Genomic DNA, 26,141 nt, shown 5'->3' on the forward strand with positions numbered 1-26,141 from the left:
GAACATCAAGCTAGCAACTAAAAACATGCATGAATCTCATGGCACAACCTCAAACATACCTTAATCTTGATGCAAGTATAGCCAACCTCTTCCTAATCCTCTTCAAAACCAAACATGAAGCAAAATTCCTTCCTTCCTCTAGTATTTTCGGTCAAGGGAGAAAAAATGGATGAACAAATTTTTTTTTCTTCTCTTTTCCTCAATACACGGCAAGGGGGGGTTCACTCACACACATTTTTTTTTTCATTCTTTATTACCCATACTTATTTGTTTATTGTTTCTCCCTAATGCACCAACAAAACATGTTTCAGTGACATGTTTTGCCCATGATTCCTTGTCATGGCCGGCCACTAGAACTTGGGGGAAATTTGACATGCAAGTCCTCCCTTGACTACATGCACTATTAGGTCCTTATAGATTAGCCTTTCACTTTTCAAAAGTGTCACACAAGTCCTACTAATTGAATTCACATGCAATCGGCTAAATCGGAACTTGAAATTTTCACAAATTCATAATTACATATTCTAGACAATAAATATTACATTCAAACATTTCGGTGACTCGGTTTAGTGGTCCCGAAACCACTTCCCGACTAGGGTCAATTTTGGGCTGTCACAGATCCTCTAGATTTTTAAGGGCCGCCAGGGGCGCACCGGACACCACGCGACGTACAGTGCTCTTCCGGCCGCTGGACCCTACCTCCGACTGAGTCGTTTCTAGGGTCGGCAGGCCGTTAAATAGAAAAGATAACTCTTCCCGAGGCTCCCACTAACGTCTACGGACTTCTTAACGTTGCCGTCAACTGCCGCATCTCGGTTTAGGAATTTTAACCCGATTCCCTTTCGAAGCTCGCGCTGAACGCACTATCGAACGGGCTTCCCCCGTCTCTTAGGATCGACTAACCCATGTGCAAGTGCCGTTCACATGGAACCTTTCCCCTCTTTGCCCCGGGTTTTGCAGCGACCACCGTGCCCTCCTACTCATTGAGGCCTGGCCCTTTCCCTGACGACCGGGTATAGGTCGCGCGTTTAAGCGCCATTCATTTTTGGGGCTAGTTGATTCGGCAGGTGAGTTGTTACACACTCCTTAGCGGATGTCGACTTCCATGACCACCGTCCTGCTGTCTTAATCGACCAACACCCTTTGTGGGTTCTAGGTTAGCGCGCAGTTGGGCACCATAATTGGGTTTCAGTTCATCCCGCATCGCCACTTCTGCTTACCAAAATGGCCCACTTAGAGCTCTCGATTCTGTGGAGCGGCTCAATGAAGCAGTCGCACCGTCCTACCTATATAAAGTTTGAGAATAGGTCGAGGGCGTAGTGCCCCTGATGCCTCTAATCATTGGCTTTATCCGATAGAACTCGCTAAGGGCTCCTGCTATCCTGATGGAAACTTCGGAGGGAACCAGCTACTAGACGGTTCGATTAGTCTTTCGCCCCTATACCCAAGTTAGACGAACGATTTGCGCGTCAGTATCGCTACGGGCCTCCACCAGAGTTTCCACTGGCTTCGCCCCGCTCAGGCATAGTTCACCATCTTTCGAGTCTCGACAAGTATGCTCTCACTCGAACCCTTCTCAGAAGATCAAGGTCGGTCGGCGGTGCACCCGCAAGGGATCCCGCCAATCAGCTTCCTTGTGCCTTACGGTTTTTCTAGCCCGTTGACTCACACACATGTCAGACTCCTTGGTTCGTGTTTCAAGACGGGCTAAATGGAGAGCTCGCAGGCCGGCGGCCGGAGCACGCAGGTGTCAAAGCATGCCGAAACGGCGCGTGCTGGATCCCATGATCGAGGCGACAATGTCTCTTCAGGCATATCAAAGACCTGGGCTTGGGCCGTCGCCACGACCCATGTCAGTCTTCGCCTCAAGCCAATCGGCGGACCGACTCTCACCGTTCAACATCCGATCGGGGCGCATCGCCGGCCCCTATCCGCTTCCCTCTCAACAATTTCAAGCACTCTTTGACTCTCTTTCCAAAGTCCTTTTCATCTTTCCCTCGCGGTACTTGTTCGCTATCGATCTCTCGCCCGTGTTTAGCCTTGGATGGAATTTACCGCCCAATTAGGGTTGCATTCCCAAACAACCCGACTCGTAAGCAGCGCCTCCTGGTGCGACAGGGTTTGGGCACGACGGGGCTCTCACCCTCTCCTGCGCCCCTTTCTAGGGGACTTGGGCCCGGTCCGCCGTTGAGGACGCTTCTCCAGACTACAATTCGAACGCCAGTGGTGCTCGATTCACAAGCTGGGCTTTTCCCGGTTCACTCGCTGTTACTAGGGGAATCTGGTAAGTTTCTTTTCCTCCGCTTATTGATATGCTTAAACTCAGCGGGTAATCCTGCCTGACTTGGGGTCGCGATGCGATGCCGAAAGGGTTTAAGGGTCTCGATCGACTAACGCGCATGACTCCGAACAAGGTTGCTTACAGCATTACCACTGATTTTCACGACGATTATGTCATCGAGGACTCGAATTTAGGCCAACCGCTGGCTGTGAGCGCACGGGAGGCCAATTTTCGTCCGCGGTCCAACCGAGTCCCAAGGGATCGGGGTTGGATGGGGGCGACGATACGTGACACCCAGGCAGACGTGCCCTCGACCTAATGGCTTGGGGCACAACTTGCATTCAAAGACTCGATGGTTCACGGGATTCTGCAATTCACACCAAGTATCGCATTCCGCTATGTAATATCCTGATTTTAGGCCTAGTCGGAATAGTGGTTTCGTGACCACAAAATCTGGTATAGAAATAATTATTTTATGATTATTTTAAGGTCTATGATATGATTGCATGATTGTGTGAAAATTTCGTGAAGAAATTTTATGCATAAAGTGCTTAAATTGAAATTAGGGACTAAATCGAATAATTTACAAAACTTGCATTCTAGAAGTTTCTAGTGTGAAATTGTTTTGAAATATTAATTAGGAGGTCTTAAATAGCAATTTTACCAATTTCTAAGTCTATGGAAAAAAATTGGACATGGATGGAATTTTTAGAAAGTTTAGTAGTAAGGGCATTTTGGTCATTTAGGGGTAAAATGAATTAAAATACAAAATTAAAAGCCAATTTTGCTCATCTTCAACCCCATGGCCGAATATAGCAAGGAGAAACCATGGCTAGGGTTTTTCAAGCTTCCAAGCTCGATTGTAAGTCCGTTCTAGCCTCGTTTTTAATGATTTTTACATTTTTGGAGTCCCGGTAACTTGATTTAGCTTATTCTAGCAATAATTTAACCTAGGTTTTATATTTGGAAAAAAACCCATAGGTGAAATTTGTGTATTTTGGTGTTTTATGATAGAATATGAGGTTTTGAATTATGTTAGACAACTTGTGCTACTCGGTTTTAAGTGAAAACGAGCAAAAGGGCTTAATCGATAAAAATACCGAATAGTCATAAGTACATGTTAGAGTGAGAATTTGATGTTTCCATAGAAGGGGAAAACCCTATACATCGCTTCTTTGTTTGGAGTCTCAGTCGCCATAATCTTACCCACCACCCAAGATTCAAACCCTTGCATTTCTTTATTGCCATTTGTGCTAATAACTTGCACCGATTCATCCTCCGAGAATTTTAACTTCTCTAAAAGCTCATTTATCTCCTTCGTCAACATTGTCGTATCGTCCTCTATCCTTTCGGCCATAACGATAGCCCACAGCAAAAACCAAACCAGGCAAACAGAAGAAGGCAGAAACGTCAAGAAATCAAACACACGAATCCAAAGACCCTGCGCACCAAAATAAAGACCAGCAGCCACAAGCCAAAAAATCCAACACAAAGCACTCGAAAAAAGAAATAGACAAAAACTAAGTGAAAACCCAGCGAAAAACAAAACCCCAAAAAAGAAGAAATAAAAAACAGGCGATCAAACACAAAATAAGGAAGAAGAAGAAACCACGACGCGAGCCACCCTCAGCCGAAAAGAAGCCACAGAAACTGAAAGAAACCCAGCAAGAAACAAAAAAGAGACACACCGGACTCGAAAAAGAAATGAAAAAACAGCCAAACTCAGAGAAGAAAATAAAAAATAGCAGACACAGACCTCACAGAACCCTCAAGCATGAAGCCATGCAGCCTATACGTACAGATAGCAAAACCCTTATTTCATGCAGAAACATCTCAACAAGGATGTAGAAAAGTCAAAAGAAAATTAAATTTTCTGGCCTCCATGGGGCCCTCAAAAATCCAACATCAAGGAAGCAGAAACTCATGCAAAAAAAAAAAACCAAAGAACACGAACACCAAGAAAAACAAGACTATTTAAAGAAAACTAAAGAGATAAAGAAACGGACAAAATCACCGTACAATTCAAACGAGTAGCCTTACAGAGAAGACATCTTGTCCGACCAGAAGCACCGCCAGACCCAATCACATCAAGCAGAAACACCATACCTCTACCGCAAAAAATAATGAAAAAAGGAAGCCAACAACACAAAATCACACCCAAATCAATGCACTCAGAAACCTCACAACTGCCATAATATTCGAAGAATAAGGTAGACACACGAAGGAAAAAAAACAAGAAAAGAAAACGCCTAAATCTTGGAGAAAAAACTCAAAACACGTGCTACGCTTGCTGCTACGCTACGGTACCAGGCAACATTCGTATGTCGAAAACGGGGACACTTTTCTTTAGCCCGCACATCAGAGGCACCAGGGTGCCCCACACATCCAACGTCCTAGGTTGCCTATGGTGTTCGAGGCTCCCACACATCCAAGCACCAAGGTGCCAATGCTGCTCGAGGTTCTCGCACATCTGAGGCACTAAGGTGCCAATGGTGTCCGAGGCTCCCGCACGACCAAGGCCGTAGGTTACCGATGGTGCCCGAGGCTCCCACACGACCAAGAGCCTAGGTTCCTGATGGTGTTCGAGGCTTCCGCACATCCAAGCACCAATGTGTCGATGGTGCCCGAGGCTCTCGTACGACCAAGGCCTAGGTTACCAATGGTGCCTGAGGCTCCCGCACGACCAGGGGCCTAGGTTGCCGATGGTGCCCGAGGCTCCCGCACGACCAAGGGCCTAGGTTACCGATGGTGTCCGAGGCTGCCGCACATCCAAGCACCAAGGTGTCGATGGTGCCTGAGGCTCCCGCACGACTAAGGGCCTAGGTTGCCGATGGTGTCCGGGGCTGCTGCACATCCAAGCACCAAGGTGTTGATAATGCCCGAGGCTCCCAGAGGACCAAGGGCCTAGGTGCTGATGGTCCCGAGGCTCTTGCACGACCAAGGGCCTAGGTTATCGATGGTGCCCAAGGCTCCCGCACAACTAGGGGCTTAGGTTGCCGATGGTGCCTGACGCTCCCGCACGACCATGGGCCTTGGTTGTCGATGGTGTCCGAGGCTCCTACACATCCAAGCACCAAGGTGCCGATGGTGCCCGAGGCTCCCGCACGACTAGGGGCCTAGGTATCGATGGTGCCCGAGGCTCCCGCACGACGAAGGGCCTAGGTTACTGATGGTGCCCGAGGCTCCCGCACGATCATGGGCCTAGGTTGCCGATGGTGCCCAAGGCTCCCGTACGACCAAGGGCCTCGATTACCGATGGTGCCCGAGGCTCCTGCACAACCAGTGGCCTAGTTTGCCGATGGTGTCCGATGCTCCCGCACATCCGAGGCACTAAGGTGTCGATGCTGCTCGAGGCTCCCGCACATTCGAGCACCAAGGTGTTGATGCTGCTCGAGGCTCTCGCACCACAGACGTCCTAAGTTGCCAATGGCTTCTAAGGCTCTAACACGTCCAAGTAGTAATGTGCCGATGCTCTCGCACCATTGATGTCCTAGATTACCAAGGGTCCTTGATGCTCTGGCATGACTAAGGGCCCAAGGTGCCGGAGGATCTTGTTCCAAAAGGGGAGGGACCGGGACGATTCTAAAAAGGGAGGAGCGGAGACGACTCGTTGCATCGTTTTTTATATTCTGGGATGGCTCCCCGGAGCACCACTGGGATGGCTCACCGGAGCACCGTCAGGATGGCATCGCTGGAATGGCTCGCTGGAGCACAGTCGGGAACCTAATCGACGGTGGGGGCACCGATGTCCAGACATACGGTGGGCGTAGGCAGTGCCCTGGACAACCCCTGTTCGCCTCAATATCACCTCCCCCCTAAAGAGCTAAAAAAAACTTGGTCAATGTGCTACCAGGTGACATTCTTTTTTTTTTGATAAAACACCCAGGGGTCAACTTCAATTTATTGCATCAATTAAAACTAATTCATGGATCTTCTTAGGATAGTTCACACTAAAATCCATGATACAATAATTATTATCCTTAACCAGCTTACACAACCGGTCTGCTATTTTATTACAGCATCTAGGGGCCCAAAAAATTAAAATAAGTAAAATTACATTGATTAAACAAACACCATAAACAATGGCCCAACGTAGTCAAGTCAGAGCTTCTCTTGTTGAAGCAATTAACCAAGTTTGCACAGTCAGATTCCACAACGAGCTTGTCCCATCCGTTGGTCCTGGCAAAGTTAATACTTTCATCCAACGCCTGCATCTCAACCCATTCAATTTGCATTTCTTTATTAACTCTCCCCATTCTACCTCCGAGAACGAAACCTTCGGCGTCCCTAGCCACTAAACCAAAACACATATGCTTGCCAACAACAGTAGCGTCGAAATTAATTTTAATCACACCTAAACCTGGCTTTGTCCACACTTTATCTAGCCTCAAATGCGGCAGCATAGGGGCTACCACCAAATTAAAAATACGATAGTCTTGGCTTAAAGGCGCCGCTCTCTCCCAGGTAACTTTGGCCCCATCCTCAACACCCATAAAAATCAAATTATTCCTGCCGTTCCAAATGTTCCAAAGAACCGTAACAAGGTCAGACATGGTAGTCTTATCCGGAACGTGGGCCACCTCTTCAAGCCAGTCAATGCATCGAGAAAAATTACCCACAAGGAGATTGTTGTTAAGGCCCCCGTATTCCAGCACCTCCCTAGCCTTCAGGCAGTTCTTCAGCATATGAATGATAGTTTCCTTAGCAAGACCACATCTCGGGCACAAGTTGTTGAAGTCACTTTGAATGCTAGCAATTTTGTTGAATGTTGGAAGGATCTCGTGGCACAATCTCCAGCAAAAAATACAAATTTTTGGGAGCGTGTTGAGCTTCCAAATGAATTTCCAGAAGAATCTGTATGGATCGTACCCAAACTGCTTGAGAATCAGCCAGGAATAAGCTAATTTAGACGAGAAAAAACCATTAGGGTTATGGAACCATATACGCTGGTCGTCAAGGCTATTATGAATAATGAGAAAATTACAAATCTAGTCCCTCAAACTCTCACCATAGAGTTCAAGGATCCTCTTATTATTCCACCCGTCCTTACTCTCATTCAACAGCTCACACACCTTAGTCTCAGGGACCATCCCTCTCTCGCTACGAATGGACGAACCCGACAGCCCTTCAAAGCCCCAGTTGTCAGTCCAAATATTAATATTTCTCCCGTTTCCAACATTCCAGCCGAATCTCGCATGCAGCACCCTAGCAGCCTTGGTGATACTTTGCCACGTGAAAGACGGTTTATCCAATCTTTTCGGCTGAAAAACATCACCATCTGAGAAATATTTTGAACTCAACACCCTATAGCATAAAGAATCCTTGCAGTGGATGAAACGCCAAACTTGTCGACCCAAAAGAGCCACATTAAAGAGCCAAAGATCCCTAAACGCAATACCTCCCATGCCCTTGGGATGGCACATACGATCCCAAGCTAACATGTTCCACCCTCTGTTCTGTTCACTGCCTCCCCACCAAAATCGACGAATCATAGCTTGAATTTCCTCCAGTACCCCTTTAGGGGCCAAAAAGATAGAGAAGGCATATGTAGGGATTGATTGGAGAACCGACTTGATGAAAATCTCCTTTCCCCCATTAGAAAACAAGCGTTTCGACCAGCTGTTAATCCTATTGGCAATGCGATCCAGGATGTTTTTGAAAGCACCAGATTTCTTTTTACCGACCGGTATAGGAAGCCCCAAGTAGTCATCCAACCTGTCAACCACCCTGATTTTAAGTAAGCTACTCGTAGTCATCCTCTGGGCTAAGGGCGTATTAGGACCGAAGCATACCATTGACTTCTCTAAATTAATACTTTGGCCCGACATCTTCTCAAACATATCCAGGATCCACAAGAAAGTTTCCACCTCAATACGATTGTTCCTAACAAACAATAATGCATCGTCAGCGAAGAATAAGTGGTTAATTCTAGGGCCATCCTTACTCGCACGGATACCCTTAATCTTATTATTAGTCTGTGCATTAATCAACATACGAGAAAAAAGATCCATGCAGAAAAGAAAAAGATAAGGAGATAACGGATCCCCTTGATGGATCCCTCTTTTTGGGACAATAACGTCGGTAAGGCTCGTGTTGCACTTTACTCTGTACCGAATCGTGCTCACACAAGACATAACCTTCTCGACCCACTCCCTCGAGAAGCCAAGCTTTAGCATCACTTTTTCCAGAAACCCCCACTCCACTGGGTCATAAGCCTTGCTCATGTCGAGCTTAATCACACATCCTTTGTTTGGTCCATTTTTAGAGCTACGGAGGTAGTGCATAAGCTCATGGGCAATCAGCATGTTATCATGGATCATCCAGCCAGGCACAAAGGCGCTCTGATTATGGCTAATACAGTAAGGTAAGACCTCTTTAAGCCTATTAGCCAGGACCTTCGATATGATCTTATAAATGACCCTGCAAAGGTTTATTGGGCAAAAGCTAGGCATAACACACGGATCTTTAATCTTAGGAATCATAATAAGCAAAGTTTCATTAATACAGTCAACGTTTTTTCTTCCTTTAACAGTATCATGGTACAACTTTAAAACATATTGACCCGCTGTCTGCCAATGATCTTTGAAGAAACTCCCCAAGAGCCCATCAATCCCAGGAGCCTTCCGAGGGTCTATTTGATTAAAAGCCCTCAAAATTTCCTCGTCAGTGAACTCCCTACTCGACCTACTGTTCATACCGTCAGTAACACAAGCAGGGATAAAAGAAAGATCAAAAACATCACTCAGGTTAACATTGGATTTGAAGAGGTCGTTGAAGTAGTTCCACGCGATATCACATATTTCACTCTTCTCATCATGCCACATGCCGTGCACGTCTTTCAGTTTATCAATATTATTCTTCTTCCGATGACCCGAAGCTTGCACTTGGAAATAACGAGTGTTCCTATCCCCCTCCCTAAGCCACTGAGTACAAGCAGGTATAGCCCAGTACCTCTCCTCCACTTCATAAAAATACCCCAATTTACTACGGGCCGATTTGAGCATGCCTATCGTATTCTCACAATTAGACCCATCCATAATATCACTAATAGTCTTCTTCAGATCGCTAATTTTCTTTTTCATCCTTTTATAGCGTTGATGTTACCATGGACCAAGCTTCTTACGAATTAGCTTCAGCTTATCCAAGAGGTTGCTCTCACTCTTTGACCAAATACTGGTGACGATATCATGAGCCTCCTTCTCCTTATTCCAACAAGCATCGTATCTGAACCACGTCCTAGGGTCAGTGTTGTTATCCCCAGGCTTACAGCCCAAGGTGTCCATAATGATCGCCTCATGGTCAGACTTGGATTGACGCATAATTACCAATAATATTTTCAGATATAAGGAATCTATCCAATCTCTCCTTAACTAAGTCAGGGCCCTCCCTATTATTGGTCCACGTAAACCACCTATTTTTAGTCTTAACATAAACCAGCGCCAGCTCCTCCAGCAACTTACAAAAATCCTCCACAGAGCTACGCGGCTTCCTCCGACCCCCTTCCTTCTTAGCATTGTTTAGAATAGCATTAAAATCTCCAGCCACAATCCAACCTTCATTAACCATTCACTTCACCCTCCTAAGCATATCCCACGAGTGGTTCCTATTGTTCGGATAAGCTTGGCCATAAAATCTAATAAACCGCAGCCTCATCCCATCGTCCAAGCAGACCAGAGAATCAATATGGTATTTAGAATAGTTTTGAATAGTCACCTTCATCCCTTCCCTCCACAGCAAAGCCAGACCACCACTCTTCCCTTCCGCACTCACAGTGAGACATCCTTCCATCCTACACAGCGTATGAATACGAGAAAAATCGTTAGACTTAACTTTTGTTGCACATAGAAAAATAATATCTGGGTTGTTAACAACTAGAAGTTGCTTCAGTTCGCGAACTGTCGCAGGGTTCCCAATCCCACGACAGTTCTAGCACAGGGTTTTCGTTGCTCTTGGCGGGGCTGATCTCCAGCCACCGCCTTCATCGGTAAATCATTCTCCAACAGTCTTTTCCTTACAACTTTGGATGGACTTTCGTCAGTACAATCACCGCTCAGCCCCCTGAATCTCTTCCTCTTATTTTTGAACCGACCCATACTATCCCTCGAGATTTTGTGGCTCATTTTTTCCACAGGGGAGGTAGACACCGATCCTTCCTCCAGGCCTTTATCTACTACATTTTCATCGGGTTGCCTACATCTGTTCCTCATGTCTGATCTACACTCCTCACTGTCTGCACTCAAAGTGGTCTTTGTTGCCATTATTTCAACCCTGTTACGTCTTATTCCCCTACCCTGGGTTGGTACCGCCACAGGTACCCTCAGCCAGCTACCGTATTGAAGGTTTGCCTCATTAGACACAGGACCTGGCAATTTGTTTTTACAAGTTTTAACAGTATGTCCGATCAACCCAAAAAGGTAGCAAAAGTCTAGAAGTCTTTTATACTTTAGCATACACGTTGTAACCCTTCCATCTCTACCCACCAACTTCACAATTCTCCGTAAGGGTTTTAGAATATTAATCATAATCTTTGGCCTCATAAACTCAGGCCAGCCACCGATTCTGTCCTTCCAGTCAATCGCCACCACCTTACCTATAGCTGTTCCCACATCCAAAGCAGTAGATCGATCCATAAGCTTCAGGGGGAAGTTGTAAACCCTTAGCCAAATGGGGGACATGTTGAACTCATATGTAACACCCCGTTCCCGATACCGTCGCCGGAGTCGGACACGAGGGGTTCTCAGACCAACTCTCATGTGTCACATGACTATTTTCACATTTCCAGTCCAAATTGGCAAACTGCGTCCCTGTCACCTTAAAAATCATATCTCGAGTTCCAGAACTCGAAAACCAGTTCCGTAAATTTTCCCCGAATTTAGACTCATATATCCATCCGTGGATTTATTTCTAAAATTTTTGGTCGGGCCAATTGGTACAGTTTATTAGTTAAAGTCACCCCTGTTTCGGGGTTCGACTACACTGACCTTTGCGCATTACGACCTGGATATCATCTCGTACAGAGCTCCAATGCTCATGCTGTTTGTTTCTAATAAAACTAGACTCAAAGGGGAATCTATGCATATAAGGCATGACTTCTAATTGTTTCTGGATAATTTATGGTAAATTTTCAAAGTCGAAACATAGAATCCAGAAACCGTTCTGGCCCTGTCTCACGAAATCTTGAATATCTCTTAAAATACAGCTCATATGGTCGTTTCGTTTCATCCATATGAAAATAGACCCATCAAGCTTCGAGTACGTAATTTTTTTAGCAATTAATTCTACTTCTACTATTTTTAGTGATTTTTCGATCTCATATCACTGCTGCTGTCCGCAACAGTTACTGCAGTAGACTATGCCAATTTCATGAATCCTTCCTTAGCCTTACTAATCATCCATCATACATGACACAAATTATGGCCACCTTATCAAAATTAAGGTTTCTAAGACTCGTGGCTATAGGTTCTAGCATCCCACTCAAACGACCACATAGGCCATTTTCACATGGCTTAAAGTTTACAACCCAAAATTTAACAAAACAAAATAGCCCATACATGCCAAATGTTCTCCTAAGTTGACTAAGAAGACAATACCAAAATTGCTTGCGGTGTGATGACTTCGTTGATTTCCAAGCACCCAAAAGGAGACGAGTCCAAGAAACCTAAAATGGGTGACAAGAAAACACCGAGTGAGTTTATAACTCAAGAAGTCATAAGCATTCCACAACCATCCATTAATAAAATTATCATAAAATGAAATAATGAAACAAGGCCAAGTGTTCCACCATACCGAACTATACCATAGTTCCTTAGACCTTCGGATCAATCTCATACCAAGTCATACATTTACATTTCATATACTATTCAATAGGATATTTGAAGCAATTTCCATACATCATTTCATTTCAGCAACAATCATGCAATCAAATGAACTTTCATCTATTCCACGATACCTTATTTACGGTAATGCAATTGAAATCATCACATAGATTTAAATCTTACCAACTCCACCCGAGCATGAACATAGCATCTATTAGCCATGAACTCAAGGTACTTACTCTTTCCGCTGTCCATACTCATCTCGATAAAGTCACACCTCCATATAAATATTCAATCGGAGATATGTGTAGAGTTCGCACACATAGTGCTTAATACTCAATCACGCACACTTAGTGCCATGTGATTCAAGCCCGCACACATAGTGCCATATAGTCCAAACTCGCACACTTAGTGCCATACATTACAAGCCCGCACACTCAAGTGCCAATCTCAATCACCGTACACATCTATTTCTCGCACACTTAGTGCCAAGCAAACTTCCTACACATTTCACTATCTCTTTTACGCTCAACAATATCATCTTTTCATACACATACATTTGTATATATTTCATCTCATTAAACACAATTGCATAGATATTACAATCATTTAAGCAATATCAAATATATGCTTAATGACTTACCTTGTATTGGGTAAAATGGTTCCAACTCGGCTACTCGATGTTCTTTCCTTTGCCTTTGCTTGATTCTCCACCTCTAGCTTCTTGAGCTTAATCAATAAATTAACTAGTTTAACCGTCTTGCCACATATTTATACATGACATCAACTATACTATCATCATTAATTCATCAAATCACAAAATTTTATCTCATGAACATTTAACACCTAACATTTACCCCATCTAGGCTGACTTTGCTAGCACACAAGCCTTTGGCCGAATGTCCTTGACCTATAGTCACCCAAAATTTCTTTGTTCTTTAAAATTCATCCAAGACCACATTCGACACCTCCAACTAATAATTTAGATACTCTCAAGCTCATTCACAAGTACTATTATATATCACATTAAGCATTAATTCTTTTGCAACATGAATTCTATAGCATGGCCGAATACTCATGCACATACACATATAACAACAAGAACTCAATGGCACAAAATTCTCCTTTTATTAAACATTCATCTCACTTCTCTTCATGCTTCGTCACAACAACATTAAAATACCAACCAAGAAAGACAACCTCCATGGCCGAACTTCATCTCCATCAAATAGCAAAGAAATCTAAGCCATGGGCTAAGTAGGTTTCAAACTAACAACTAAAACATGCATGAATCTTAAGGAATGACATCAAACATACCTCAATCTAGTTGCAAGTATGGCCAAGCTTCTCCAAACCCCCTCTCCCTTACTCACGGCAATACAAAAATTTGATAAAGGATGAGCACTTTTTTTTTTTTTCTTGTTCAATTCACGGCAAATGGGGGCATCCATGCTCATCATTTTTTTTCAATTCTTTAATGCTAGCTTTTATTTTATGGCTTCCTACATACACCACTAACCTAACATGTTGGAAACATGTTCCCTTTGCCCATAATCTTGTCATGGCCGCCACTATCCTTAGGAAATGGACTATTTGACATGCAACTCCATCTATTTTACTTCATTCTTTTACTAACCTCTTAAAATTAGCCACATATATTTAAATCCTTTCACATGAGTCCTTCTTCTTTCAATTCACGTTCAATTTAACTAAATCAAAGAATTAAAAATTCACACATGCATTTTCACATATATTTGGCATGGAATAAGGTATTTAAATGTTTTTGTGACCCAGTTTTGTGGTCCCGAAACCACTTCCCGACTAGGGTTAAATTAGGGATGTCACATCATAAGTGTTAATGTCTTGTCCCTTTACAAATGGCAGCATTGAGAACAAACAGTTGTTGAATAGCAAAGGCGTAAGATTAAGAATTCTACTTCAATCCTCCACACACCCAAACTTAACTATTATGACCTCATCATTCAGAGCTACAAAATCCACTTCTTGTTTAGTAAACCAAGAGGATCAGAAAACCCTGTACATAGCTTCCCGATTGGGTTTCATTTCCGCCATGAACTTTCCCACAGCCTAAGACTCAAACCCTTGTAGGTTGTTGCCAGCATTGGTGCTGACCACCTAGACAGATTCTTCATCTGAAAATTTTAATCGCTCTAAGAGCCCATTGATATCGTTCATCATCAGCTCCTCGTCATTGGACTATCTCTCCTCCATTACTCACCCCACGACAGACACTGGAAAAAGACAACAAAAAAATAGAAGATAACCCCGTCGCACCCAGCAACGACTAGGAAACCCTAGTAAATGCAAAAGAAAAACAAAACCCCAAAAAAGAAAATGCGAAACAAGACTCAAGATAGGGAGAAGAAAAGAAAGAAAATAAAACCAGAGAACAAAAACAACGTAAGAAGACAAAACAAAGATAATCAAAAATAAAGAAAGCACAACAGAAAACAAACCCAGAATAAAAAAAAAAACCCAGCAAGTCAAAAACATAGGTGCTAAGAAGAAAAACCACACCTACCACCGTGGTACAGAAACGCAAAATCAACCGCAGACACGGTGGTGAGAGATCTGTGCAAACTTAAAATCTTGAAACAGAAAAAGAGGGCGCATAAAACTGGTCATGCATGAAGCCATGCAATCCAGATGTAAAAATATATAAAAGCTCTTCTTTCATGCAGAAACACAATGAGGGCAAAGAAATGTCAAAGAAAATTAAAGACCTTGATATCCTGGGTCTCGCGCCAATCTCCAGCACATGAAAAACAACAAGGTAACATGCAAAAACCACAAGAAAGTGAAAATCATACAAAATAGTAAAATAAAGAAAGGAATCGAATAGGAATCACCGTAAACTCAATCAGGACTCCATGCAAGAAAACATCATGTCCGATGAAAATACAACTAGGTCCTGTCACATCAACACGGTAACACCGTACCACCAAATGGATGAAAACCAAAAAGGAAGGTCATTCAACACACAAGCACACCCGAAACAACACACTCAGAATCCTCATCACTGCTATAAAATTTAATGAATAATAGGCAGACACACACTAGCAAAAAAATAAGACCTCTACCAGGCGACATTCATGTGTCTGAAACAGGGACACTCCATGGTGCTGACGCTTTTGCACCAACGGGGGCTCAAAATTAGCTTTGGTGCTCAACCCTCCCACACATCCGATGCACTAAGGTGCTGATGCTGCCTGATGCTCTAACACATCGAAGGGGCCGGTGGTGCCCGTTGGCTCCGTACCACAGGATGACACACGCTGTCGACGGTGTACAAGGCTACCACACGACTGGGGGCCAAAGGTGCCGGAGGCTCTTGTTGCAAAAGGGGAGGGACAGGGACGATTCATTCATTGTTGGGTACCGGCATGCAACGGTATTCAAATTTTACCTTTGAGACGATTCATTCATTATTGGGTGCCGAACATGTAACGGTATCTAAATTCTACCTTTTGGGATTGGGGAGGGACTTGTTGCGCTATTTTATATATCTCGAGAAGGCTCGCCGGATCATCCCCAGGATGGATCGTCGGAGCACCACCGGAAACTTAACCGGTGGTGGGGGGCACCGACGTCCTAGAATGCGATAGGCATGGACAGTGCCCTGGATAACCCCTGGCTACTCAATATCACTTCCCCTCTCAAGAGCTAAAAAAACTTGGTCAATGTGCTACCAGTCGACATTCATGTGTCTGAAACAGGGACACTTTTTTCAGCCCAACACTCTCGCACATCCGAGGCACCAAGGTGCCGATGTTGCCCGATGACCCGTACCACGGGATGGCCTATGTTGTACATGTTGCCCGAGGCTCCGGTACATGCCTGAAATGGGGGAAATTTTTTTTAGGCCACTTACACTTAGTAATTTTTAACTGAAAATTTTCTTTTGGCCCAAAAGAAATACAAGAAGCCGAATGAAATATGGCATGATGGCACGACACAACAGAAAATTGAACAAGTGCCCGAAACACCAACAGTTGGGAGCTCGCACCCCGCACCACCACGGCCCCCGTTGTGCCATGTTTCCCGAGGGGACAGCACGGCCAAGTGTTTAACTTAGAAATTTTTTCTGTTGGCCCAAAACAAATACAAGAAGCCGAATAAATTATGGCATGATGGCACGGCACGGCATGACACGGCAGAAAATTGAACAAATGCTTGGACCACCAACAGTTGGAAGCTCGCACCCGCACCGCCACGGCCCCCGTTGTGCCATGTTTCTCGAGGGGGCAGCACAGCCAAGTGTTTAACTAACTCCTTACACCAAGGCCCCCACTTGGGGACCCCAAGGTCGGGACGTGTAAAAGAACAAGGGGGGATCGGAAGGGAGATGGAGGGAAGGACGAATCGAAGCGACAAAGGACTGAATCTCAGTGGATCGTGGCAGCAAGGCCACCCTGCCACTTACAATACCCTGTCGCGTATTTAAGTAGTCTGCAAAGGATTCTACTCGCCGCTTGGTGGGAATTACGCTCTAAGGAGGCGCCCGCGACTTGTCTGCGGGGGTCGCTGCACCTACGACACATGCCCTTGGGGGCCAAAGGCCCTTACTGTGGGTCGGAAATCGGGCAACGGGCGCTTGCGTCGCTTCTAGCCCTGATTCTGACTTAGAGGCATTCACCATAATCCAAAGACACGGTAGCCAGCCATCGGCTTTTCAACCAAGTGCGATGACCAATTGTGCGAATCAACGGTTCCTCTCGTACTAGGTTGAATTACTATTGCGACGCGGCCATCAGTAGGGGAAAACTAACCTGTTTCATGAGGGTCTAAACCCAACTCACGTTCCCTATTGGTGGGTAAACAATCCAACACTTGGTGAATTCTGCTTTACAATGATAGGAAGAGCCAACATCGAAGGATTTATGAACGCTTGGCTGCCAAAAGCCAGTTATCCCTGTGGTAAATTTTCTGACACCTCTAGCTTCAAATTTTGAAGGTTTAAAGGATCGATAGGCCATGCTTTCACGGTTCGTATTCGTACTGGAAATCAGAATCAAACGAGCTTTTACCTTTTTGTTCCACACGAGATTTCTGTTCACGTTGAGTTCATCTTAGGACACCTGCATTATCTTTTAACAGATGTGCCACCCCAGCCAAACTCCCCACCTGATAATGTCTTCTGCCTGGATCGGCCAGCCGAAGACAACCTTTGGTCTAAAAAGAGGGGCCGGCCCCGCCTCCAATTCACTAAATAAGTAAAATAACATTAAAAGTAGTGGTATTTCAATTTCGCCCGAGAGCTCCCACTTATCCTACACCTCTCAAGTCATTTCACAAAGTCGGACTAGATTTAAGCTCAACAGGCCTTTTTTCCTCACGATTCTGCGGGCCTGTTCCCTTAGCGGTGGTTTCATTGGATAGTAAACGAGGACAATGGGAATCTCGTTAATCCATTCATGCGCGTCACTAATTAGATGATGAGGCATTTGGGGCTACCTTAAGAGAGTCATAGTTACTTCCACTGCTTTACCGCTTGGTTGAATTTCTTCACTTTGACATTAAGAGCATCTGGCGTAAATCACATTGCGTGAGCATCCGCAGGACCATCGCAATGTTTTGTTTTAATTAAACAATGGATTCCCTTGTCCGCATTCCGCTCTGAGTTTGTTGTTAAATGCATACAGGAAGGCCCCTAAGGGAACCGCTTCGATCGTCCTCGATCGGCATGCGGCAACCCACTCTCACCTTGAAAGTAGCTTGAGCAGTGCATCGGTAACCGATGGGTTAGAGACTAGGGCCCCCATGCCCAGACCCAAGAGCCAATCCTTTTCCCGAGGTTACGAATCCATTTTGCCGACTTCCCTTGCCTACATTGTTCCATTAACCAGAGGTTGTTCACTGTGGAGACCTAATGCGGTTATGAGTATGACCGGGCGCGGATGGCACTCGGTCTTTTAGATTTTCAAGGGCCGCCTAACGTTAAATAGAAAAGATAACTCTTCCCGAGGGCCCCATCGACGTCTCTGGACTCCCTAACGTTGTCGTCAGCTGCCGCGTCCTGGTTAAGGAATTTTAAGCCGAATCCCTTTCGAAGCTCGCGCTGGACACGTTATCGGACGAGCTTCCCCGTCTCTTAGGATCGACTAACCCATGTACAAGTGCCGTTCACATGGAACCTTTCCCCTCTTCGGCCATCAAAGTTCTCATTTGAATATTTGCTACTACCACCAAGATTTGCACCGACGACCGCTCCGCCCGAGCTCGCGCCCTGGGTTTTACGACGACCACCGCGCCCTCCTACTCATCGGGGCCTAGCCCTTGCCCCGACGGTTGGGTATAGGTCATGCGCTTAAGCGCCATCCATTTTTGGGGCTAGTTGATTCGGCCGGTGAGTTGTTACACACTCCTTAGCGGATTTCGACTTCCATGACCACCATCCTGCCGTCTTAATCGACCAACACCTTTTGTGGGTTCTAGGTTAGCGCGCAGTTGGGCACCGTAACTTGACTTCTGGTTCATCCCGTATCGCCAGTTCTGCTTACCAAAAATGGCCCACTTGGAGCTCTCGATTCCGTGGCGCTGCTCAATGAAGCAGCCACGCCGTCCTACCTATTTAAAGTTTGAGAAGAGGTCGAGGGCGTTGAGCTCTAGATGCCTCTGATCAATGGCTTTACCCGATAGAACTCGCTAAGGGCTCCAGCTATACTAAGGGAAACTTCAGAGGGAACCAGTTACTAGTGTCACAGACTTAGAGTTTTCCCAAGCAATCCATACGGCCTTAAGCGTTTCTCCACTCAAAAACGCCTAAGTCAGCCTATCTCGCAACAATTGAGGATTCAATAGAACTCCTCCAAAGAACCCACGAAGAACAGCAGAAGAATGAAGTAAGAACGATCTCAAAAGATGAACAAAAGCCACAGAAAAATAAGAACACTTGAGAGAAAAGTTTGAGTGAATGCTCTCAAAATTCTATTAATCATTGAATGAATACAATAAGGGGGAGAGGCCTCTATTTATTGTAACAGCCCATTTTTAGGGTTAATCGGAACAGTGGTTTCGGGGCCACCAAATCCGACGAGTAGGTTTGTAAATATTATATTTAATATTTACGAGTTAATTGTGATTTTAAAAATGTTTTTGATATTGTGATATTTGTTTTATAAGTCATTTATTAAGTTCAAGTGGTATGACCCTAAGGTCAAGTGGGTTTAGGAAATGAGGTATCGGGACCTCATTTATATAAATCCGAGTCGTAAATATTTTTATAAATATTTACGAGTGGCAAAAGATGGTATTAAAGTTTCGTTGAAAAATTTTATCATTTCGATAGTTAATTAAGCAAAAAGAACTAAATCGCGTAAAATGAAAAAGTTACATTCTAATTGTTTAAGTGTTTATTTTCCATGATTTACTAAAGTATAAGTCTCTATTTATCAATTAAACTATTACTTTATGATAGTGGAGATTGGTGGTTTGGCATATATGAAATTATGTATTATTATAAAGGACAAAAGGTAAATGGAATATTAAAATGTATTAAATAAAAATAAAACATAAAATGGCCATGCAAATTTTATCTCTTGGCGAATATGGAGGAGAAAAGAAAGCCATTGAAGCTTCCTTAGTTTGGCATTTGCATGAAGTGATTTAGGTATGTTTTGTGTTAGGTTTTGATAATTTTTATGTTTTGAGATCGTTGCTTCGTATTCTAGCTAGCCGTATCTCTAATTTCAAAAGCTATAAAGTATTTGAATGTTGCCATTGTTGAGTGCATGAGTATTTTGATAGTTGATGATGGAAAATAAATTATTGTTGTTGGATATACATGTTTTGTAAAGTGAATTTTGATAAAAATGTCAATTTTGGATTAAATTGTGAATTATTGAAATTATGTGGTTGAAAGTGTGAATAAATGAAAATACGGGCTGTTATGAAGTAGTAGTAAATTTGTCTAGGCATGGGTTTGGCCAAAAATTGAGTGAATTTAAATTTTCGAGCTTAGGGACTAAATTGTAAAGAAGTTGAAATATCAGGGGCAAAAATGTAATTTTTCCATAAAGTAATTTATGGGCTGTTTTAATACCATGAATATTCGGTTAATCTTAATTATGGTTAAAAATAGTTAATTTGCAGTTTTTTGAGCTCAGTGACTAAATTGAATAAAAGTAAAACTTTAGAGGTAAAATAGTAATTTTACCAAAATATGAAATTGAGTTAAAATGAATAGAATATGAATTGTAATAGTTGAATTTGATTGATTAGATCAAGTTAAGCCTCGTCTTTAGTCTATATCGAGGAAAAACGAAGTATCGGATTCGTCGATCTAATTTATCGTTACCGCGAACGAGGTACGTTCGTTTGCAATAAGCATTGTTAAATTTATGTTTCTAATGCTTTAATATCGTATAAATTGTATATACGTGAATATTTTAACGTCTGATGACATATCGACAAAATGTGGCACTTAGTGTGCGGGGCAATCAAATATGGTACTTAGTGTACGAAATATTGAGAATGGCACTTAGTGTACGAAATATTGAGAATGGCACTTAGTGTGCGAGATATTGAGAATGACACTTAGTGTGCAAAATATCGAAAGATTCAAAGGGAAATTATAAATTATGATTGAATGATTAAATAGAGCAAAGTGAACAGGTATACATGTTATATTATATAAATTGTTTATGAGACGACTTTATAATGGTGATATTTGGGCTTTGAGCCTAGCAAGCTTTAAGCTGGTGAATAATATTATCGGGTTTAAAACCTAGCAGGCTAAATGTCGGTGATTTGATAAAAGTCTAAGACTATGAGACCTTGTGTTAAATCGGCAATTGAATTTGTTCAATACATTAAGTTGGCCAGGTATGTGATATATTCTTATGCATGTTAGATCGATTGGAATTGAATCATGAGTGTGAAATGAGAAGCATAGGTGAAAATGCCTATGTCATATATGTGAGTAAGGGCAAAACCATCGTAAATTATCGATAAGGGTGGACTATGTGCGGAATCATCTTATAATTGCTAATTTGAACGATTGTGCGATTGTGTGCGAATCATTGAGCATGATGTATTGCATTGAGATTATGCTTGAGTGAAATTATAGATATGTGATGAAATTGATTGGTGATATACATGTCTAAATAATGTGAATGCAAAGAATGTGTGAAAGAGTAAATTTGTAATAAATCTGCTTGGGACAGCAGCAGTAACGTGATTTTGGAAAATCACCATAAATTGTTGGAGTTGAGTTAGAAGCTGAATAAATTATTTAATTAAAGCTTAATGAGTCTAGTTTCTTATAAAAGAAACCGTGTAAGCAAAAGAATTGGTGATAATGAGATATTTGAAGTGGCATGGGATAGAGTCAAATGACTTCGGGGTCCCCTATTCTGTTTTTAGAAAATCATTATAATTTGTACAAAAATGGTTATAAGATAAAATTTATATGCTTAGACTCCTTAATGAGTCTAGTTTCAAATGAAATCAAATATAACATATTTTGAATTCTGTACAATGAGAAATTTGATTCTTAGTAAAGAATGGTCAGATTAGTCAAACAGTGAAACAGGGGAAACTTTAAGAAAAATCTGGTATTGATTGGCCAAACCTAAAATTCTGAAAATTTTATGGATCGAATATATATGAGTCTATTTTCAGGGAAAATTAACGGAAATTGATTTGGAGTTTTGTAGCTCCAGTTATAAATAATTTAGTGACTATTGCTCAAGAAGACAACTTGTAGTGAATTTGTGATTATGTTGTAAACATTGATAAAACTTGTTAATGAGTTGCTTATTGTTTTCTTATGAACTTACTAAGCGTAAAGCTTACTCCCCTTTTCTTTCCCATATTCCCTAGGGTTGCCAGGTTAGCTCGGGTTGGAGGCCGTTAGAGATATTATCACATTGTCAAGTCTACGCTATCGGCGTAAATAAATCTTAGTGTTTCGAGTCTATGGCATGTATAGGGTTGTAAAGTTGAGTAAGTAAATGATACAAGACTAAGATATTGGTAAATATTTAATAATGCCTCATGAATATTTTGGGCCTTGTAAGCCCTATTAAAGGATAATATACGTGTGTATGAAAAGTTTAAAATTGATCAAAAATTTTTACAGTCTGGTTTTATATAAATGGATGAGTTTAAATCTGGTAGCACCTCGAACCCTGTTCCGACAAGGGATACGGGCGAAGGGTGTTACATTTATAGTTGAGCCTTCCCAATATCAACGGTACAGATCGAAATACATCAATGGCTAAGATCTAAAGCTATCAAGATATCAAATCTCTAAGATTACAAAATCGTATCTTCTAAAGATTACATTAAAGTCTAGGATCACATATCTTTTAAGATCCCCTTCCATATTTGTCAAGCATATCTTTGAAGATTACTTTCCATATTTGCCAAGCTACGGAGATGAGCTTTCAATCTCTCCAAGCACTGGACCAGTCTGAGTGGGCCAAATGACCTCCCTCAAAAGCGATAAATCACACAAGTCCGTCATGGTTGCGAGTTTCCGTTCGCAACCCATGACATTCTCCCCCACTTGTTCTAGTGACGCCCTCATCGCATCCCTCTCATGGAACTGGGCTATCTTCTCTTGGAATTGCCACAATACCTCGGCAGGTTCCCAACTTTCTTCGTTGTTAGGTAGTCCCTTCCATTGTACCAAGTATTCATGTCATGGCCGATGATACCTTCATCTCACCACACGATCTGTCTCAATGTTTTCAACTACTCAGTCATAAGAGACCTTTACCCCCATTGGTGCTTGTTCTGACTTGCCTCGATTTGGATCTTCTTGATCCCCATGGTATGGCTTGAGCATACTTACATGGAACACTGGGTGGAGCTTCAGCATTGCTGGCAACTCAAGTTTGTAGGCCACCTTGCCTACCTTCTTCAAGACTTTAAACGACCCCTCATACCTTCGCCACAAGCCCCTTGTGCAAACCCGTATATCGCAACATCAAGTGTAGTTTGGCAAGGACTGAGTCCCCCACCTGAAACTGCACGTCCCTTCGATTCTGATCGACCCACTTCTTGTTGCGCTTGCTCGCTTTTTTTAAACAAGCCCTAGCCAAGTTATTCTTTTCTTGTCAATCCTTTGCAAATCGATACGCAACAGGGTTTGGTCTTGTATAACGAGTCGCAACAGCGTTGGGTGTGAGTGGCTGTTGGCCCGTCACTATCTCTAACGGACTTTGATTCGTTGCCCCACTGCATTGCAAGTTGTATGAAAATTGGGCTACATCCAACAACTTGGGCCAATCCCTTTGTGTGGCACTCACATAGTGTTGAAGATATGTCTCCAGTAATGCATTCACTCGTTCAGTTTGCCCATCAGTTTGTGGATGCATGCTTGTGGAAAAGTTCAAGTCCGAGCCCATTGACTTGAACAACTCTGTCCAGAACCGGCCCGTAAATCTCCTATCTCTATCACTGATAATAGACAGTGGCACTCCCCAATATTTTACCACGTTTCTAAGAAATAAGCGAGCTGCCTTCTCAGCGTGGCACTCCTGGGTAATAGGAATAAACGTCGCATACTTTGAAAACTTGTCTATCACAATAAGAATACTTGCAAATCCATCAAACTTAGGAAAATCCACAATAAAATCCATGGATACACTTTCCCATGGCCTTTTCGGAATGGGCAAGGGTTGTAACAAGCCGGCGGGACTTTTTAACTCAACCTTGTCTTGCTGGCATACTAGACAAGTCTTCACATAGGTCTCTACATCTTCACCCATGTGAGGCCAATAGTATCGATCCTCCAAAAGGGTCAAGGTACGGTGCATTCTCGGATGGCCCGCCCATCGTGAGTCATGGCATTCTTTCATGACTTCCTTGCGCAATTTCCCATAATGAGGCACATAGAGGCGGTGCCCATGAGTATATAGTAATTCCCCATTTAGCCAAAATCTCCTCGTTTTCCCCTCCTTGGCCAGCTCAATCAAGCTTTTGGCTGTGGAGTCATGGGACAACCCTTCTTGAATGCACTCCAATAAGGACCCGTCGGGTTGACTAATGGCCGTGAATTCCATCTTTCAACTAAGTGCATCAGCCACCATGTTGGCACTTCTTGGCTTGTATTCCATTGTGAAATCGAACTCCGCTAGAAAAACCTGCCAACGAGCCTGTTTGGGAGACAACTTTTTCTGGGTTAGAAAATAACTGTTGGCAACATTATCAGTAAGGACCACGAACCTGGAACCCAGTAAATAATGCCTCCATGTGCGCAAGCAATGCACCACAGCGGTCATTTCCTTTTCTTGGACCATGTATCTCCACTCTGTCTCATTAAGCTTCCGACTTTTGAAAGAAATGGGATGATCTTCTTGCATTAGTACTCCCCCAATGGCATAATCTGATGCATCCGTGCGTACTTCATAAGGCTTCAAGTAATCCGATAATGCAAGTACAGGCTTACTTGTCATTACTTGCTTCAATTGATTAAAGGCCCTCTCACACTGTGGGTTCCAATCCCATACCTTACCCTTTTTCAACATGTCCGTCAAGGGTGTGGTAATTCTAGAGTAGCCTTCGTTAAAGCGTCTATAGTAGTTTGCCAACCTAAGGAAAGATCTCAACTCTGTCACCTTGGTTGGAGCCTCCCACTCGGTAATGGCCTGAACCTTGCTTTCATCCATCCGGATCTTGCCACCTCCCACAATGTGGCCTAGAAATGGCACCTCTCGTTGAGCAAAGGTGCATTTCTCCTCTTTGACGAACAGCTCATTTTCTATTAAAGTTTCGAACACTTCCCTCAAATGTTCTACATGTTTGTCGAGTGATTTACTGTACACCACAATATATTCAAGGTAAACAACCATGAAACGATCAAGGAAAGGTTGAAGTACCTTATTCATCAAGGTGCATAATGTAGTTGGGGCATTCATGAGTCCGAAGGGCATCACTAAAAACTCATATGAGCCATACCGCGTCACACAAGCTGTCTTTGGCTCGTCTCCTTTGGCTATCCGAACTTGATGGTACCCCGATCTCAAGTCCAACTTTGTAAACCATCTAGCACTACCAAGCTGGTCGAATATGAGGGGAATAGGGTACCTATTCCTCATGGTGATCTTGTTTAGCACCCGATAATCAATACACATCCGTAATGACCCATCATGTTTCTTTTGAAATAGCACTGGTGCACCATACGGGGATTTAGATGGCCTAATGAATCCCGCATCTAAAAGCTCCTTTAACTGTTTTCGTATTTCCTCTAATTCTAGCAGGGACATACAATATGGGGCCCTAGCTGGCGGCACCATGTTGGACACCAATTCGATCCTATGATCCACCTCCCTCTTAGGTGGCAAACTCTTTGGCAACTTTGCAGGCATCACATCTCGAAAGGATTGTAGTACTTGGCCCACTTCCTTAGAGATCTCACCTACAGTCTTATCGGTTTCCTCAATCTTCAAAGTGGCTAAGTAGGAGACTTCATCTCTACGTACTCCCTTAGCAAATTGGATTGCGGACAATGTTTTCCCTTCCAGGCCCCCATTTCTTGTCAATCTCACCATGCATTGATGGTTCGAATCCGAGATCACCATGAAATTACTGGAAGGACAAATCGTCGCATTAACCTGATCAAGAAAACTCAATCCAACTACAAAATCATAGTCATCAAGTGGTATTACCTTGATAGATGCCTTACCGGTCCAATCACCAAATTAGAGATTTACTCCCTTTGCAACCCCCTTGATTGGAACATTTTTCGAATTCACCGTCTTAATCTGACTCAGCTCATTTTCAATCTTGAATCCAACTTTATGCGTAGCCCCTTCGGACATGAATAAATCAGACGCATCTGTGTCAACAAGTGCATTCAACTTTTTGCCAGCTACCATGATGTCTGCAAACATCAGCCCATGACTCATCTTGTCTTCAACACCCCCTAGTATTGAACCAATATTGTTGTCCTCCACATCGGACTCCACTTTTGCTTCCACAGCAGAGAGCGCAGCCTTCTTTGGACAATCCTTAATCATGTCTGGGCCATCACAATGGAAGCACCTTATAGGCCCACTCTTCCTTTTGTCCCAAGG

General features: G+C 43.2%; 1 protein-coding gene and 1 pseudogene across 1 annotated transcript; both read left to right on the plus strand.

Moving 5' to 3' along the window:
• The first annotated feature begins 1,711 nt into the window (after positions 1–1,711).
• On the plus strand, positions 1,712–6,100 carry LOC128283932 (uncharacterized). The gene is given in 5 exon segments (XM_053021346.1): positions 1,712–1,805; positions 2,000–2,281; positions 2,284–2,325; positions 2,580–2,681; positions 5,820–6,100. Coding segments are annotated over 5 exon segments (801 nt in total).
• Positions 6,101–16,967: 10,867 nt separating this feature from the next.
• LOC128283654 (uncharacterized) lies at positions 16,968–17,700 on the plus strand (annotated as a pseudogene).
• Positions 17,701–26,141: the final 8,441 nt, after the last annotated feature.

The sequence above is a fragment of the Gossypium arboreum genome, chromosome 11 (genome assembly GCF_025698485.1).
Source record: "Gossypium arboreum isolate Shixiya-1 chromosome 11, ASM2569848v2, whole genome shotgun sequence".
Taxonomy (NCBI): domain Eukaryota; kingdom Viridiplantae; phylum Streptophyta; class Magnoliopsida; order Malvales; family Malvaceae; genus Gossypium; species Gossypium arboreum.